This window comes from Malus domestica, chromosome 13 (genome assembly GCF_042453785.1).
Source record: "Malus domestica chromosome 13, GDT2T_hap1".
NCBI classification, from domain to species: Eukaryota; Viridiplantae; Streptophyta; class Magnoliopsida; order Rosales; family Rosaceae; genus Malus; species Malus domestica.
The window spans coordinates 2966002-2982806 of NC_091673.1; the positions used below are offsets into that span (position 1 = coordinate 2966002).

Sequence of the window (16805 nt, forward strand, 5' to 3'; positions counted from 1 at the left end):
TGTTTCATTGTTCCTCTCATTTAGCAATATCATTTCAGTTTGTTACAATTTGGAAGGGATTTCCAAGCATAAAGATTGAAAATGGAAAAAGGGTTTAAAGTTTCAATTGCCAAAGAATTCCATATAAGGTTATACTTTGAGCGAATTTGTTGTATCACCAGATGTATACGATCGGTGAAGATCTCATTAGAGCAACTACAACATTGATGATGTTCTTATTTTCTTTGTCCTATTTCAGTTCCAAAGAAGTGATGTGGAGTTCTCAAAGTTTTCTTCCCTTTTCAAATGGCTTTGTTTTAAAAAGAACAATTATGACCCAATGAAATTGGAGGTGAACAGAAACATTGGGGACAATAATATAGGATCTACAAAATCTTAAATTTGAAGCTCATCTAGTCAAATGTTGAGTGAAGATTAGATTCAAACTGTTCTTTTTCAGTATACCAAATTATTTTTGCTTTTTTAGATTTTCATGTCCAAAAAGTGCTTTAGACATAAGGTAGAAGCATCAAAATTCATGATTAGTACTTTGACCAATCGGTTAAGTACACTTGATGACAAAAATTGAACCTTAAAATAATCGCTTAAGCCTTAATCCCTTGGTCATAATTCCTTTTCTATATGGTTGTTTTGGAAGGCCAATGATTAATTAAAGAAACAATTGCAGTTGGCCCATAACTAATCACTATAATATTATAAGCTCTTGTTATGATCTTCTTGTCTTCAACCAAACAAGCACCAGCAGCTCCTCAAAAATCAGCTCCACCTAAGCTTTCACTTCAAATAAGCCATTATTTGAATAAGCTTCCAAACATGGCCTTGTGGGAAAACAGCTGTTTTGATGTTTGGGTCAAAACCCAAACTCAAAAGCTCCCTTCCTTCTCTTTGTGGGCCAGTTCAATTATTGGATCCAACTCAAGTTCACGTGTGCCACGTGTACGGCCATTATGGGCCTACCCCCAATAGTATTCCATTTTGTCTCTTCTTTACTTTTGAAGGGAGAAGCAGGGGAAGGGGTTAAAAGCTGATTTGATATTGTTGTGCTTTGAAAAAAAAATTGCTTCTGTTACGATTTGAGAATAAACTCATTTTTACTGCTTCACATTTTCATCTTTTTTTTCACTAAAAATTGGAAAAATAAGTTATTTTTAAAATGTTTACCAAACATTTTTTTAAGCATAGTTTTTTTTAGGGGTGTGATATCCATACACCTCTTTTTACTTCTCCCACATCTTTTTGGTTTTCGACCATCAGATAGGATGAATTGAAGAAGATCAACGGATAGAAATTAACAAGGGGTGTGTGAGAAGTAAAAAGAGGTGTGTGGATAACACACCCCTTTTTTTATACCCACTTTTTATAAGTAAATCCAGGAAGCTTCTACTTTTGGTAAAAAAAATCAGCACACGTAATCTCTAGTCTACAATAATACAATGCACCCCCACGTAATATGTGGACACCTGTCTCCAACATACAGGCAATGAATAATGAGCAGACACGTGGCATTTTGATTGATTTAACATAATTTTGTGTTTTTCTGTATCAGAAGAGAGAAGGGTGGGTCAGAATGTCAGTTGTGCAGGAGCTGAATGTGCAACCTAATCTTCTGTTGTCGGCCACGTAGGAAAGTGCCACCTCTCTGTCTTACTCTAGGAAATTTACCTCCATGTTATCGTTTCAGTATCTCGACGCAATCATACAATATCATGTGTTTTAATGTGTTTCCTTACATAATAACAGTAGATGTTTTTTATTAGGTTTCAGCATTTGGTCTTTTGATCAAACTGGCCATGTTACACACTCTCACTAATACGAGCATCATTCTTACACACCTTAAAATTAAACCCGACAAAATGAAGGAGTGCGTCTAAAGCCGTTTTAGGAACACGATGAAGGTAAAATCTCTCGATGCATACAGTCTTTCTCCAAAGACAGAGCTTTTAAGCTTTTTTTTTTCTTTTGAGCTCACTCCGTCACTCAAATGGAACGAGTGAGTCAGTGAAGGGGAGAAGGATTCTTTCTCTCGTCATTATCTGCCTATAAAAATCAATAAAAAAATACTAATATTGTTTAATCGTAATCGTTTAAATATAAGAAGAAAAACAAAAAAAGAGATTAAAAAAAAAAGAATTCTACACCGGATAAAGACGCGCCTGACACAGGGCGATTGGGTCAAAACGGCAGCCTCACAATGCCCACGTGCGCCTCCCTAATCTTCAACCCCACCAACATAACGTCAGATTCTATTCTAATCAAACAGGGGGCCCACACGTTGTCCCCACATGCCACATCCCCTGTCTTGTCTTCCTCAGTTTCCTCCAATAATGTTACATGGACAGCACACTTCAAGTACTTCATGGATAAGATGTAGTTCCATCAAGATCCATGTAATTAAGATGATGATGCGACATTCTCCAAACCTTTTTGCCAAACGATTATTGGCTTGTTTTGAACTGCTAGCTGTATTTAGAACGGCTGTTGAAATGATCAAAAACGTTTTTCAGTCACTAAAAAATTAAAGAATTTTAACGAAATTTTTTTGGTATTGCTCATTTTAACGAAAAATTACATTATTATACTAAAAAAGCAATTCTGCTACTATTCATTTTATCTTTTATTTTGCCCTTATCGTTAAAATTCAAAGTTTTCAAATATTTTTCCATAGTTTTTCAAAAAAAATAATTATTGCTTCAATGATAAACTTAAAAGTGCTTACTAGTCATATACACGCTTTTGAAAAAGACCAGCTACGAGCACAAGTACTTGCTATAGAAATAGCCCAAAACCAATATACAAGGGAATTAGATCCTCTTCTGAGCTCAGGATGAGAATCCTCATGAGCAGCCCATTCGGGGCATTCAAACTTGATTCTACGGCTGTAATTATTATAACTTTTAGAAAAACCCCCTATATAGAGCTATTGGATTAAATTTCAACAGTCCTGATGAGTTGCTCAGGAGGATCCCCATCCTGAACTTAGGAGAGGATCCAGTTCCATATACAAGTACTTCCTATAGGATGTGAATTAAGACTTGAGTTAGTCATGTTTTTCTAGGGTTGTCTTTTACTATTTGGGATTCTTGGAAAAAGGATGGCAGTAGGATTATCCAATTCTGTTATCATCCTATTCTCTGCTGTCCTCTCACATTTTATTTTTGTCTTTTTTGTATCTATTAAAAATTAACATAAGATGTTGATATGGATTAATCGTAACTATTCAAGTAGGAGGGAAGCGAAGGAGAGAGATTAGGAAGGAAGAAAATCATTCTCCAGACAATGGGTCACGGGCCATGGTGTCTCCTCGTATTAAGGTGGTTACTTATATTTTTAATAATTAATACACGATTTTGGATAAGTATTTTTTTATTTTTTGGAAAAAAAATTATTGGGTTATGCTGGCTGTTAACAAAACAAGGTTCCAAAATCTTGCATCTAAAAACCCTACATAAATAGGGTTAACGTTAAAGAAAATCATGTTTTAATGATGTTACAAAGACAAGAAGTCATGCACAGCATGTAGACGGATAGATAAAATTCAGGGGCTCCTTGTCCAGTTCTTTTCTTTCATTGGAACCCAAAAAAGCCAGGGTGCTGTGGCCCTCTTCGTCTACTTTTTAGCACCATCAAGGCATCAAAGAGAAAAAGAAGACCAAGTGCATTTGCCAAGGGAGGGAAGCATTAGGCAAGGTCTTGCTAATAAAACAAAGGGGTGCCGTGCCCTATTCCAACTAGGTCACTTACCCTACAACAGGCTAAAAGGGCACCAGTAAAAGCTGCTTTTCCAGGTTAGGTCTCATCTGGCTTCCCCACGAGCAAGTATGCTGCTCATCAACAAGCACTTTTACCTCCAAGTGCTTAATTCAACAGCGGGGCTAGGCCCAGTGGTCTATCAAGCTATTTTCAAAGCCAACTTGCATGACCTGCGCAGCCCTGAGAGTTCATGAATGTTTTCTTGTCCAACCTGTTCTCATTCGATTACAGAGGAGAAACTCGTCAGTGTTTTCCTTGGCGTTGATAAAGCATCGAGTTTTCAATCATTTGATGGTCCACAAGTCTCTCGCCTTTCCTTTTTCGCTTGTTTTATGTCGTTGAATCCGTTATAATTCGAATGCCAAGCTTTCGAATCCAAAGACACAAAAGCAAACCAGATAACATAACTGCATTTTAGCTTGATGCTTAAAAGAGAGCAAAAAGAGTACGTTCGATCGATGTTTGAACACAAACGATCAGAGAATTACAGTTACAAAAAACAGTTCTTTACCATAAGGTTAGATATCACGCCAAGCTGATTTGATAGGCATAGTTTAACCAAAACGTAGCAAGAAAATATTTACCACCATTGACCATAACCAACACAGAAATCCCAAACCATGTTCAGTCAGCCACCTTGCCACCCCAAGAAAGGAAACTCTCCTGTGACCCAAATTCCTACAATGCCCCGATCCCGAAATGCGTTAGCACAAGGGAAAATGCAAGAAAAAGGAAAATTGTCAACACCAACAAGCAAGAGAAAATCGCAGAGAAGACGGCTTACCAGCTGGCTGAGTCGGAAATCAGGAGGTGTATCAAGGTCCATAATATTAGCAGGATCAAGGACAATATTTTGGCATGCCTCTAGATCCTTCTTTAAATCCTCAGGTCCTAGTTTAGCATAATCAGCAAGACGGGGTTTGACATGTGCTTGTTCACCATTTTCATGCCCACCCCTATTTGGAGATTGGCTCTGAAGGAGCTCATCACACAGAGACAACCCTTCCACAAGTTGTTGCGAATCCAGAAGGTTCTGTGACTCATTGTCCCACCATTTTGGATCTTCCTGAGCATGATCAATGTTTTCAGTGTTATTAATTACTTCATCGGCTTGGTTTTCTACCTTGTGTTGATCATAATCGTCAGGAATTTCAGATTCAGGGCGAACATCTTCAGCACGGTTCACCTCGGGATGAACTTCATCCAAAGCAGAGTCTACATCAGGACGCACTTCATCTTCAGCACCGTCTTCCTCACGATACTTCAATTGGATACAGAAGCCATAAAAATAAGCCCATATCAGTATCTGTTTGGATCATTCACATTTATGCCACATTCTTACACTACATATTAATGAAAGATTACGCAGAGGGAATGTACAAGAAAGTACCCATGAAGGCAGGAACAAATGCGAGCAGTATAAGTTTTAAATCTTCAATTTGAATACGTTCGTCACACAATAGATAAAAATGCCTTCTTGTGCTGCTAGTAGAAATGTGGGAGTAAACTAAAAACAAAATTAAGAAAACAAATTATACCTGAAGAAGGGGATCTCTGGACGGAGCAGGAGTATCCAGTCCCAAATGAAAATCACCAAGCTTTCGTTCGGCGCGTGGAGGTTCAGGAGTAGCCGACTTGGGAGTGACTGGATCTACCTTTGTGATCACCGCATCAATACTTTCAGGAACATCTTGATCAGTTTTATCAGCTTGCTTGGCTTCCTGCTGCTGGTAATATATTTTTGATATAACATACTCTCCATCCTTCTCATCCTCCTCAATGCCTAGGTGATATTGATGCATAACCCAATTGGTTTTCACAGGTTTTCCTCCTCCGACCGTGCTCATGTATAGAACCATAATCTTCTTGCACCCTCTTTGTACTCCATCCAAGATCACTGGTTTAGTCCTTCCAGTCTTGTGCCAGCGGACATCACCATCACCATCACCATCATGTATCTTTCGCCGCTTTCGTGTTCCAGTATTGTAAGCCTTAATTGCTCTATGAAAGAAGTGGGATGGACTTCCATCTAGCTTAACATCTAACATTTAATTTTTTGAATCAATTAATAAAAGATTAAGGGTCAAAGATTTAAAACAAAACAAATGTTTCTCACTTACTAGGTAGTTTCCTAGGATGGGAACAACAGATTCCTTCGTCGTCATCGACAGTTAGAATAAACTCATCAATAAAAGGATGGGGTTTTTGATCACCTACACCAGATTTTGCTAGTAAGTGCCACATAATCTCTTGATCGGTTGGATCAAATTTTACACCCTTGGGTAAACCCGGCCACTCTTGAGCAACCTGGAAAGAGATGGCAAACACCCTAATTTTCAAAGTTCTACAATTTTCGTTAAAAATAAATGAAACAACAAACAGAAACAAACTTCATCTAAAAATACTCCAACAGAGCTTCTGTACCTAATGGTTTTTCATTGATGAACGTTAAACCTTAAACATATGGATCAAAAAAACAAAAACAAAAACCTTACATCACTATTGTCCATCGTATATTGGCATTTTGGACAAGATTTAGTTGGGTTGCTTTGCCATTTAATTCCAACAGAATCATAGCTTCCAGATGCACTCCTGATTTTTGTTGCGATTCTATTTTTGTCAAACAACCATGATGGCCTGCATGTATTACACAAATGATTACACTTGAAGCAATCAGCTGCTCCCATATATGATCAGCAAAGTATTTAAACTCTTGACCGAGCTTAATTAGAATACATATTTTAAGTTGGAAGGACACTGAAAAGAGACATCAAGATATAACCAGCAGTACAGAGATTATTGAGAACAAACAACATAGTTAAAAAGATTAACCCATGAGAATACATAACCAAGTAAAAAAACTGCCTAAAACTACCAAATAATGACTGGTAACAGATTTAAACTATGAACTGTTTCTATCATGGTATACATGTAAACAAATGGAATGACGCATAATTTGACTAGATAAATGAAAAATAATGTTAGAAAATATATGATAACTTGCAAAGAAAAAACCTTTTAGCGCCAAAACACACTCGTAATCACTCTTCACGGATCATGACATTCATGCTCCCGAATTCGAGGTAGAGGGATGCAAACATATAAAGCGTTTTAAAACACACTCACACAGAGGAGAGTCATTGTAAATGGTAATACAAGTGAGCCGACAATTAAAGCCATAGACATCGAAGGCAACTACCACATTAGAGTAGTTCATAATGATAATAACAAAAACCAGACTAATTAATAACTCGATGAGAACAAAGGGCAATGGATTACATTATTATATGAATCCATCTCAATCTTTCCACCTAAATATAACAAAGGGTACAAGCAGAAGTGGGCGTAGCCACATTAGCTACACCGGATGTGCTCCCCTATGCACCCGAGTTCCAAATCCCCCTCCCGCACATTAGATTAGTTTAAGGCATAATATCGCTTGTACAACGAAAATGCGTGCAATTTAAAAGGAAACGTAGAAAGTAAAGGAACAAGCATATGAATCTACTTTTCTCAAAGTTCAAAATTTTCATGGTATATTCGATCAAATGAACAGATGGGTTAGTTCAAAATCGTGAATTTCCATATAAATTTAAACAATTTCGATAAAACCCCAGAAAATTCCATGACTTATTTATAGAAGCATCAATATAAACTCCCAAAAAATTGGAAAAAAAAAAAAAAAAGCTAAAATAAAAGTCATCGGAAAATACCCAGCCATGGATGAGCGGCGACGATAAAGAAGCCCAACTCAGAGGCAAAGCTTCCGTCTTCGGAGACCGTAGCAGACTTGCTCTCTCTCTCTCTCTCTCCGCTTCGACTCTGCTTCCACGCTGACACCGATTGACGCTAAAAGGACTTCTGGTTTTTTTATATTTAACTCCACTTTAATTTCCATTTACTATTTTAATTTTAATTTATACAAACTAAGAAAAAGCAAGGACTAATTACAATTTATTTTATGAAACCATAACTATTTTAATTTTAATTTTAATTTATACAAACTAAAAAAAAACTCATCAATGTTGATCAAGACTTGAAAGCGAGTCAGATCATTGTTAATGGCCAGTGGGATAGACATCAATTATCCTCTGTGGTAGATGTTGATGTTGTTAACAAAATTTGTAGCATCCTCTTACCTTTGGTCTCTCAAAGTGACTCATGTTATTGAGATCCAAATATTAACAGTAAATTCTTATCCAAAAAAAAAAATTTTACATGTTTGGGATAGATAATTTCCTTGTGGATGCTGTCACGAGTATTGATTTCTCGGTAAATAATTTACATGTTTGGGATAGATCTATTCCGATGATTGCTGGTCCATCATTTCTATTTGACTGCACTTAAACATGTTGCCTTAGGGGCTTTTCTTTTTAATATATTTGTTCCTTTCCTATCCAAAAAAAAAAAAATTACAATTTATTTATTTATTTTTTTTTAAATCTATTGCTTTTTGAAATTTGAAACCGCGGGTATTGTTTCTTAAACAAATTTTATTGTAAGAGATTTGTTCTGCGAAATGGTGATGAACAAAAAAGAAAAAAAGGAGAGCAAGAGATGCATCCGGTTTTGCCAAAAAAAAAAGGAAAAAGAAGTGGAAGAGATTTCTAACCGCACGATCCGGTGTGAACGGTGAGGATTGATTGATTCCGACAGATCCCGAGAGAAGGATCCGGAGAGGAACTCAGTCCCGGCAGAATGACTAGACCAGGGCAGTTGTGAATGCTGCAATCCCTAAACCCGCCACCGCCACCATGAGCAGCAGATCCAGAAACTTCCGCCGCCGCGCTGACGACGGCGACGATCAAAACGACGACGCAAATGACACCACAACCGCAGTTAAATCCTCATCAAAACCCTCTTCCGCCTCCTCGTCAAAGCCCAAGAAGCCACAGAACCAAGCCCCGAAGCTTCTCAGCTTCGTTGACGACGAAGAAAACGCAGCCGCCCCCTCCCGCTCCGCCTCTTCTTCCAAACGCGATAAGCCCTCATCCCGTCTCGGCAAGCCCTCTTCAGCTCATAAGTTGACGGCTCTCAAAGACCGTCTCGCTCATTCGTCTTCCGCGTCGACTTCCGTGCCGTCCAACGTTCAGCCACAAGCAGGTACCTACACGAAAGAAGCGCTCCGTGAGCTGCAGAAGAACACGCGAACCCTAGCCAGCTCCCGACCTTCCTCCGAGCCCACCATTGTTCTGAAGGGCCTTGTCAAACCCACCGACTCAATCTCCGATACGCTGAGAGAAGCCCGGGAGTTGGACTCCGATTCCGACGAGAAGCATGAGAAAGAAAGGGGTAGTTTGTTTAATAGGGAAAAAGACGATGCGGAGGCCCGATTGGCCTCGATGGGAATTGACAAGGGCAAGAGCTCACCTGGTTTGTTTCCTGATCAAGCCACCATAGATGCAATTCGGGCAAAGAGGGAACGGCTGAGGAAATCGAGGGCAGCAGCCCCGGATTTTATCTCATTGGATTCAGGGAGTAATCATGGCGCTGCGGAAGGATTGAGTGATGAGGAACCAGAGTTTCGAGGCAGAATTGCAGTGTTTGGGGATAAGATGGACGGTTCTAAAAAGGGGGTCTTTGAGGATGTTGATGATAGGGCAGTGGATGTTGGATTGAGGCAGGAAAGTGTCGAAGATGGTGATGAAGAGGATGAGGAAGAGAAGATTTGGGAAGAAGAGCAGTTTAGGAAAGGGTTGGGGAAGAGGGTGGATGACGGGGCGGTCGGTACTAGTGCTCCTGCGGTTCCTAGTGTGCCCCAGCCAAAGGCTACCTACTCTGCAGTGACGGGTTATAGTTTGGCACAGAGTGTGCCTGTTGGGCCAAGTATAGGAGGGGCAATTGGAGCATCACAAGGTTCGAATGTGATGTCCATAAAGGCGCAGGCGGACATTGCTAGGAAAGCTTTGGAAGAAAATTTCATGAAGCTTAAGGTATGAATTGCTGCTCTTCTGGTCAAGTTGAATTTTATATCGAAATCTATCAATGTTGGAGGTAAAGCATTTCTAGGTATCATAGGATAATAATTGAGTGACATATTGGCTTTTAGTAATGTGGTCGTGTATGTTGGTCTTAACTTTAGTTCACTAGCTATGGTTTTAATGCATAGATGGAATAACATTTTGATTGTGTTACTTTCCAACAGATTTTGTGGCATTAATGCATTTGACAATAAGAACAAATGTAAACCAGAGAATACATAGCTGAATATATGAGCCATACGTTTGGAAATAAAAACTCTACCAATGTCAGGGAGCTCATTACTGACATGATATATCTGCGTTGTATTTTATCTGCCTTTATAGCATATTCATATGATAACCATGTAGCATATTCATATGATAACCATGTACTCAAAATATGTTTTGATCTCTCAGGCAAGTCATGGCACAACCATGTTGTCACTAACTAAGACTGACGAAAATTTGTCTGCCTCGCTGTTGAATATTACTGCTCTCGAGAAGTCTCTGTCTGCTGCTGATGAGAAGTACCAGTTCATGCAAAAGCTTCGTGATTTTGTCTCTTCCATATGTGACTTTTTGCAGGTATGCTATCGTAAAATACAATATGGTTTGCATTTGCTCCCCAAAGTTTTCCTTGGCCTGCTTACCAATATGGAATGTCAACTGGAGGGCATTTCATTTAGGATTCTGGTAGAACCAACGACATTAAGTTCTGGAAGAATGTAATGTGCCTGAGTTTCAAGCTACCTGGCAGCATAGATGAATCATTGGCTCTTCATTACATTTGCATATGATACACATTATAATTCACTCTCTTTCTGAGGACTTGTTGCTGAAAAGTAGGCTACTGTAGGAGGAATTCGAAATGGCCATAACCCCCCATTGTTAATATCAAAGGGATTAATCTCTAGTTTCTTGTTCTTGTATAAAAATTTAGACTTGTCTGTTTTTTCCCTACGACCTTTTTCTCTAAGAAAAATGGCCGACAAAGTTAACACTTCTTCTTGAAAGTGAAACTGGCAGTGGTCCTTCCCAGATTAGCAGATTGCAATTTGTTTATCCCTGGAAATTCAATCAAAGTTTGGCAACCACATAAATGATTGATGAATATTCCACTGTAGCAACCACATTTTAACTCTTAACAGAGTTCTCGTTGTGGATTGCTAACCATAGCAGGTAAAAGGCCTTCTACGCATAGATTACCAATGAAGGACTTGAAGACTGTATAGAACAAAGGCCTCTAACTCAACATTGGTTACCATTGATGTTCTGTTTGCTTGTGCTTACTGTGTTTGACGGTTTACTTCATTTTCTAAATAAACGTATTTTTGAGATGTGCCATATGACTTCTATTATCTACTTGATGTTTCTTCTTCTATTTCCATTTTTTCAATCCCGTTAAGGACAACATAGCATGTTGATCTGAACTTATCTGTTCCTGTAATTCTTCATTTTCAGGTTAAAGCTCCCTATATAGAAGAGCTTGAAGCAGAAATGCAGAAAGTTCATGAACAACGTGCGTCATCTACTTTGGAGAGGAGAAGTGCTGATGATGATGAAATGATGGAAGTAGAAGCAGCTGTAAAAGCAGCAATGTCTATCTTCAGTAAAGAAGGTAGCAGTGCTGAAGTAATTGCAGCTGCTAAAAGTGCAGCACAAGCTGCATCTGCTGCTTTGAGAGAACAAACAAATCTACCAGTGAAGTTAGACGAATTTGGTAGAGATATGAACCTTAAGAAACGTATGGATATGAAAGGGAGGTCTGAGGCTCGACAACGCAGGAAAGTACGGTACGACTCTAAGAGACTGTCATCCATGGATGTGGACAGTTCCCATCGAACAATAGAAGGAGAATCAAGCACTGATGAGAGTGACAACGAGAGTCAAGTATACCATAAACACCGCCAGTTGGTGCTCGACACTGCAGGTAAAGTATTCAATGATGCAGCAGAAGAATATTCTCAACTTTCAGTGGTCAAAGAAAGGTTTGAAGACTGGAAGAGAGAGTATGCATCAAGCTACCGTGATGCTTATATGTCTTTAAGTGTTCCTACTATTTTCTCTCCATATGTGAGGCTGGAGCTTTTGAAGTGGGACCCCCTCCGTGATAAAACAGATTTTCTAAACATGAACTGGTACTTTTTATTTCACACCCTCTAGAAACACTGAACCACACACAGAAGTACTGCTGCTCGCTTACTTCCATCCTTATATTAAATATTCTTTTCTTCTGTTCAGGCATTCATTGTTAATGGACTATGGTTTACTGGAGGATGGAGATGATTTGGCATCAGATGATGCTGATGCTAACCTTGTCCCTGATCTGGTGGAAAAGGTTGCTTTACCCATTTTGCATCACCAAGTTGTTCACTGTTGGAACATTCTCAGTATGCGAGAGACAGAGAATGTAGTTGCTGCCACAAGTTTGGTAACAGATTACGTTCCACCTTCTAGTGAGGCTCTTGCAGATTTATTAGGTGCCATTCGCACCCGTCTGGCTGATGCTGTTACTAATATTACGGTACAACTTTTGAATTATCAAACTAAAGCTTTAAGACATTTAATCAGGCATATGCATGTGTGTTTTAAACATTGATGCATTAAGCATGTACATTTTATAAAAGTGATGTGTTTATGCTATCTAATTTATATTTTCCTTACCTACCTGTCAACTCTAGATTCTAAGTCGGAGAAACTATGAACCATGAAATTAATTTTGATCATTTCCAATGTATAGGTCCCAACATGGAGCCCGCTTGTATTGACAGCAGTGCCAGATGTGGCACGGCTGGCAGCATATCGATTCGGTATGTCTGTTCGTTTGATGAAAAATATCTGCTTGTGGAAGGAAATCCTTGCTTCTCCCATTCTAGAGAAGCTTGCCATTGAGGAGCTGTTGTGTGGTAAAGTTCTACCTCATGTTCGAAGCATTGCTGCAAATGTGCATGATGCTGTTACAAGAACTGAAAGGATTGTTGCTTCTCTATCTGGGGTGTGGGCAGGTTCAAATGTCACAGGGGACCGCAGGTAGTGCTTCAACTAACACAGATTACTTCCATGCGTGAGTGTGCTTATTTGATGCGTGCATGTTTGTGTCCTATGCCTGTGATGGATTTTTGAGTTCAATTAATGATGTAGACAATGTGATGCTTTGACCCAACTAATATGGTGCCTCAAATTGGCAAGAGTTTTAGCCTTCTCCTTTCTTTCCATTCTTCACCTCCCTTATCTTGTCCAAGGTCTTCCATACCTTTACAGGGTAACGAACTTTGTACAATTTGACGCTATTACATTATAAACCTTTCATTGCAGATACATGGCTTGAACATCATGTTGAGTTGGACATTATTTTTATCATAAACCGGCTTTACATTCCCTTTAAAACATTCAAACTTCTTTGCTTAAAAGAGTAGGATCTGCCCAGTCTAATTGTAATTTGTGAGTATGATGTCAGCTTGAAATGTTGAGGCCTTGTGCTCTTTTTGTTGCATAATTTTTCCTTCCCTTCAGTTTCCTTTTTCGTCGTTTAATTTTTACCTTCAGTTTTAAATATATTAACCAATACATGAGTTATAAAATGAAAATTATACATTCTTGTACTTATACTACCTTTAACTGCATGTTCAATGCTCTTATTCATTTGCCTAAAGAAATAACTATTGTGCAGCCGTAAGTTGCAATCGCTGGTGGATTATGTGCTCTCGTTGGGTAGGACTCTGGAGAAGAAGCATTCGCTTGGTGTGACACAAAGTGAAACTGGTGGACTTGCTCGTAGATTAAAGAAAATGCTGGTTGATCTGAACCAGTATGACAAGGCTAGGGACATAGCAAGGACATTCAATCTTAAGGAGGCATTGTGAATCGTTAGAAGCCTGAAGATCTTCGAGAGAAGCATAAAAAAATCTCAAAGCTTGCAGCTACATTTTTGAGCCATCCGTCTAGCGACACACTTTAAACAAACGCAAGGTGCAAATCTTTGACCCAAATATCTCTCTCCCGCTTGCGTTGTTGCTGGACATGATATATGAAACAAAAGAATCACAAAGTCTAAGAAGATAATTCTGTCTGTCCCTTTTGCTTTAGTTTACGCAATGTGGGAGATGTGCTTTGTGGCATGAGCTCTAGGAGTTAGGTTTCTTATGAGATATTTGGATGTGAAAGAAAAGAAGAAAAACACTAGGTTCTTAGTTATTTTCTTCCTCCTACTTATGAGAAATTTGGATGTGAATTTTTTCGGAGAAGCGATATGTGATCGTTATAGGATAGGTTTTACGTAGTTTTCGATTCCAATGCCTGTTCTTCTTACGTAACTTGTGGGAATCTTCTGCCTTTACCCTGATGAGATAGCAAGATGCTACCAAAGTTTCAGGCAAATTTATGTTCCTATCATTTCTGCCACTGTTTGTGCAACAAGTCACATAGTCGATAATACATCCATATGCTCGCTGACATTGGATGGTGAGACAGCGGTCGCAATGGCTATGTGGTCCGACGGGCTGATCCAGGATTACCGTCTTTTGTTTTTTGAACATCCCAGGGCTAAGAAGCCAAACAGAAGCAAGAAAGCCTACACCGAGGCAAACACAACAAAACTAAACACAAAGCAAAGCAGTGAGCAGGGATACAAACCACAGACACTTGCACTTAGTAAAAGTGTCATCCCAAACCCACCACAAACGGCTAATGAGGACAAGGAAGTTGGAAGTGGTTCAAAAGAGGGGGACAGTGGGAAGTAGGTGGTGGCTGCTAATTAATATTGTCATGAAGCATTCTTAATCGCACCTACTCTTCCATAAACCATATTAACATTTTATTCTTAATCATACCTACTCACCCATAAAATTAAGACCGACATGTCATGATAAGAGAGCTTTACTTATAGAGTTAAATACACAAAATACGTTTCACAGAATTTCATTAGTTTTAAATTATTAGAAGGAGGAGGAACAAACAAAAGCTCAAACCTCAACAAATCTATCTCAAAAAACACAAGTAAACCAAACTAAATGTACCTCAAAAGTTCATATTGTGTCCAGTGAAAGTCGAGTTTTACATAAGTTTCTCTCTCTCTCTCTCTCTCTCTCTCTGGAACAAACAAAAGCTCAAACCTCAACAAATCTATCTCAAAAAACACAAGTAAACCAAACTAAAGGTACCTCAAAAGTTCATATTGTGTCCAGTGAAAGTCGAGTTTTACATAAGTTTCTCTCTCTCTCTCGATCGAGAGAGAGAGAGAGAGAGCGTTTTTGCAAGTGAGAACTAATTAAATTACACCACAATAATTAATATTAGTTGGTAAGCTCATTCTTAATTACTTGATAAAAATCCGAAGCAGACGGGCAGTAGTCCGAGTGTCTAATTAACTCTTAACAATTTTCTTGTCTCGATGGTCAAACGATCATTTCATACCTAACAATGTTGAACTAATTAGATTACACCGCGTGTATGCATGCATGCATGCTTGCTTGCTGTTGTAGGTGCCTTGACTTGGTTGGTGAAAACTTTAAACTTCAAATTAAGTTCAAACAATGAACCGATGCCAAATTAAATATTTCGTACGAGCTGGAATCATACGCACAAAATGATATAGTTTTTTAAAACTAAAAATAACGAAGAAGTAACAAGGCGACTCTGTGTACAATGTTGCGTATTTTTTGAAGACATGACACGTGGAGCAAAACTTGTTTCTAATTACATTCTTTAAATTTGATCCCCTTTTTTTTTGGTATTGTTGATTGTTTTACGGTGTATTCATTATCTAGAGCTTAAACGTAAGGTTTCTAGTTTCATATACCAAGTCAGTTGCTACTTATTTGTTAATTGAGTTGCTGTCTCCGTTTGAGATGTGTTTTTCGTACTTAGAGTAGCAAATTTAACTTGGCTACTCAATTGCTACCTTCTTGGAGATGCTTTAAAACGAAGATCTAGAAGACTCTTTTGATGCCACGAATGATCAACCCTACCAATAAATAACACCAAAAAAACAAATCAGATTTGCTGGCAAATGTATCATACATGTTGTTCCTAGAAGAATTTATAATTTTATATGTGTATAAAGCCCCACACAAGCACATCTCATCTGTCCTCCTTTAGATTTATTGGGTAAATTAGTAGGACCGACCGCAGCGTACGTGCACACAACAGCACACTTTTATCACTATTTCCAGAAGATAAACAATTTTGAATATGGTGGCAGTTAAGTAAATTTGACCAAAACTGGAAGTGCAAAGAGGAAACACAAGCATACTTCTAGATATTACGATAATAATAAATTTGTTCTGTATAAGTCTTTTTCTCCAGCTACAAGCATACTTCTGGACATTAGCTCAGCTGCCAACCTTCTTTGAGGCTCTGGGTCACGGAACTAAAAGGAAAATCTGTTATTTTATGATCATTTTGGACAAAACTTTTTTTATAGTCTTTCATTATTATCTTTTTCTTTTTAATCGTAATTTGCTGATTTCACCATGTTTAGTTTTTCAGTTTATTGATAGTTTTTTAAATTAAGGATAGAAACTCATAAATTTGGTTACAGTACCTACGTGTATTTATACAATTATCATCTCGATAGTTAAAGATTATTACGTTGTTCATCCTGATAAAGGAACTGTTTATTTTTTTGATGAACCAATTTTACAATAATTTTCACCAATTGCCGCCTATGTTGTTAACATTATATCCATTTTATGACCAGCTCAGTTCTGCGACGATCGTACTTCTTACACTACAAGAAGTCAACTCCAAGTTTTTTCTGTTAAGGTAAACAAGTTTTGGATATTGGGATTAGACCAGATGAGACTTCAAAACAAGTTTTGGAAATTATTTCATATGTTTTGAAGTCCAAGTTGAATTCCATGAACGTAGATATATGTAATGTCTCCATGCATTACTCAGATTTTTGAGGTACGTGGCTTAAATTTATTTGATTTGTTTGGTTTCAATTCTGCAGTAGCAGGACTCGATAGTTGTTGTCGATATAGTGCTAGGGGACCATGCATATTGATGCAGATCGCATAAAATTAAAAAAAAATAAAAATAAAGTCGCAAGAAAATTTGAAGAGCTGGATCCCGGAGAGAAGGGAGCGACAAAAA

At 38.3% G+C, this 16805-nt stretch overlaps 2 protein-coding genes across 3 annotated transcripts; one reads left to right on the forward strand and one right to left on the reverse strand.

Moving 5' to 3' along the window:
* Nucleotides 1-3402: 3402 nt before the first annotated feature.
* On the reverse strand, nt 3403-7799 carry LOC103451679 (SUPPRESSOR OF GAMMA RESPONSE 1). 2 transcript variants are annotated; one of them, XR_011574588.1, is made up of 7 exons: nt 7464-7611; nt 6246-6387; nt 5871-6057; nt 5289-5791; nt 4535-5011; nt 4262-4428; nt 3403-4116 (listed from the first exon to the last, which is right to left on the reverse strand). XR_011574588.1 is itself a non-coding variant. In XM_029091406.2 (6 exons), the coding sequence occupies exons 1-6, from the start codon at nt 7469-7471 to the stop codon at nt 4375-4377; spliced, it is 1371 nt and encodes a 456-aa protein (XP_028947239.1). In that variant the 5' UTR covers nt 7472-7799; the 3' UTR covers nt 4143-4374. The 2 variants fall into 2 exon arrangements, 1 of the variants encoding a protein (XP_028947239.1); XM_029091406.2 differs by lacking the exon at nt 3403-4116 and having other exon boundaries at nt 4143-4428; nt 7464-7799.
* A 262-nt stretch (nt 7800-8061) lies between these two features.
* LOC103452286 (transcriptional repressor ILP1) lies at nt 8062-14003 on the forward strand. The gene is made up of 6 exons (XM_029091405.2): nt 8062-9683; nt 10128-10295; nt 11172-11848; nt 11952-12234; nt 12451-12740; nt 13381-14003. Exons 1-6 carry the CDS (start codon nt 8505-8507, stop codon nt 13571-13573), a joined length of 2790 nt encoding a protein of 929 aa, XP_028947238.1. The 5' UTR covers nt 8062-8504; the 3' UTR covers nt 13574-14003.
* The last annotated feature ends 2802 nt before the right edge of the window (nt 14004-16805 follow it).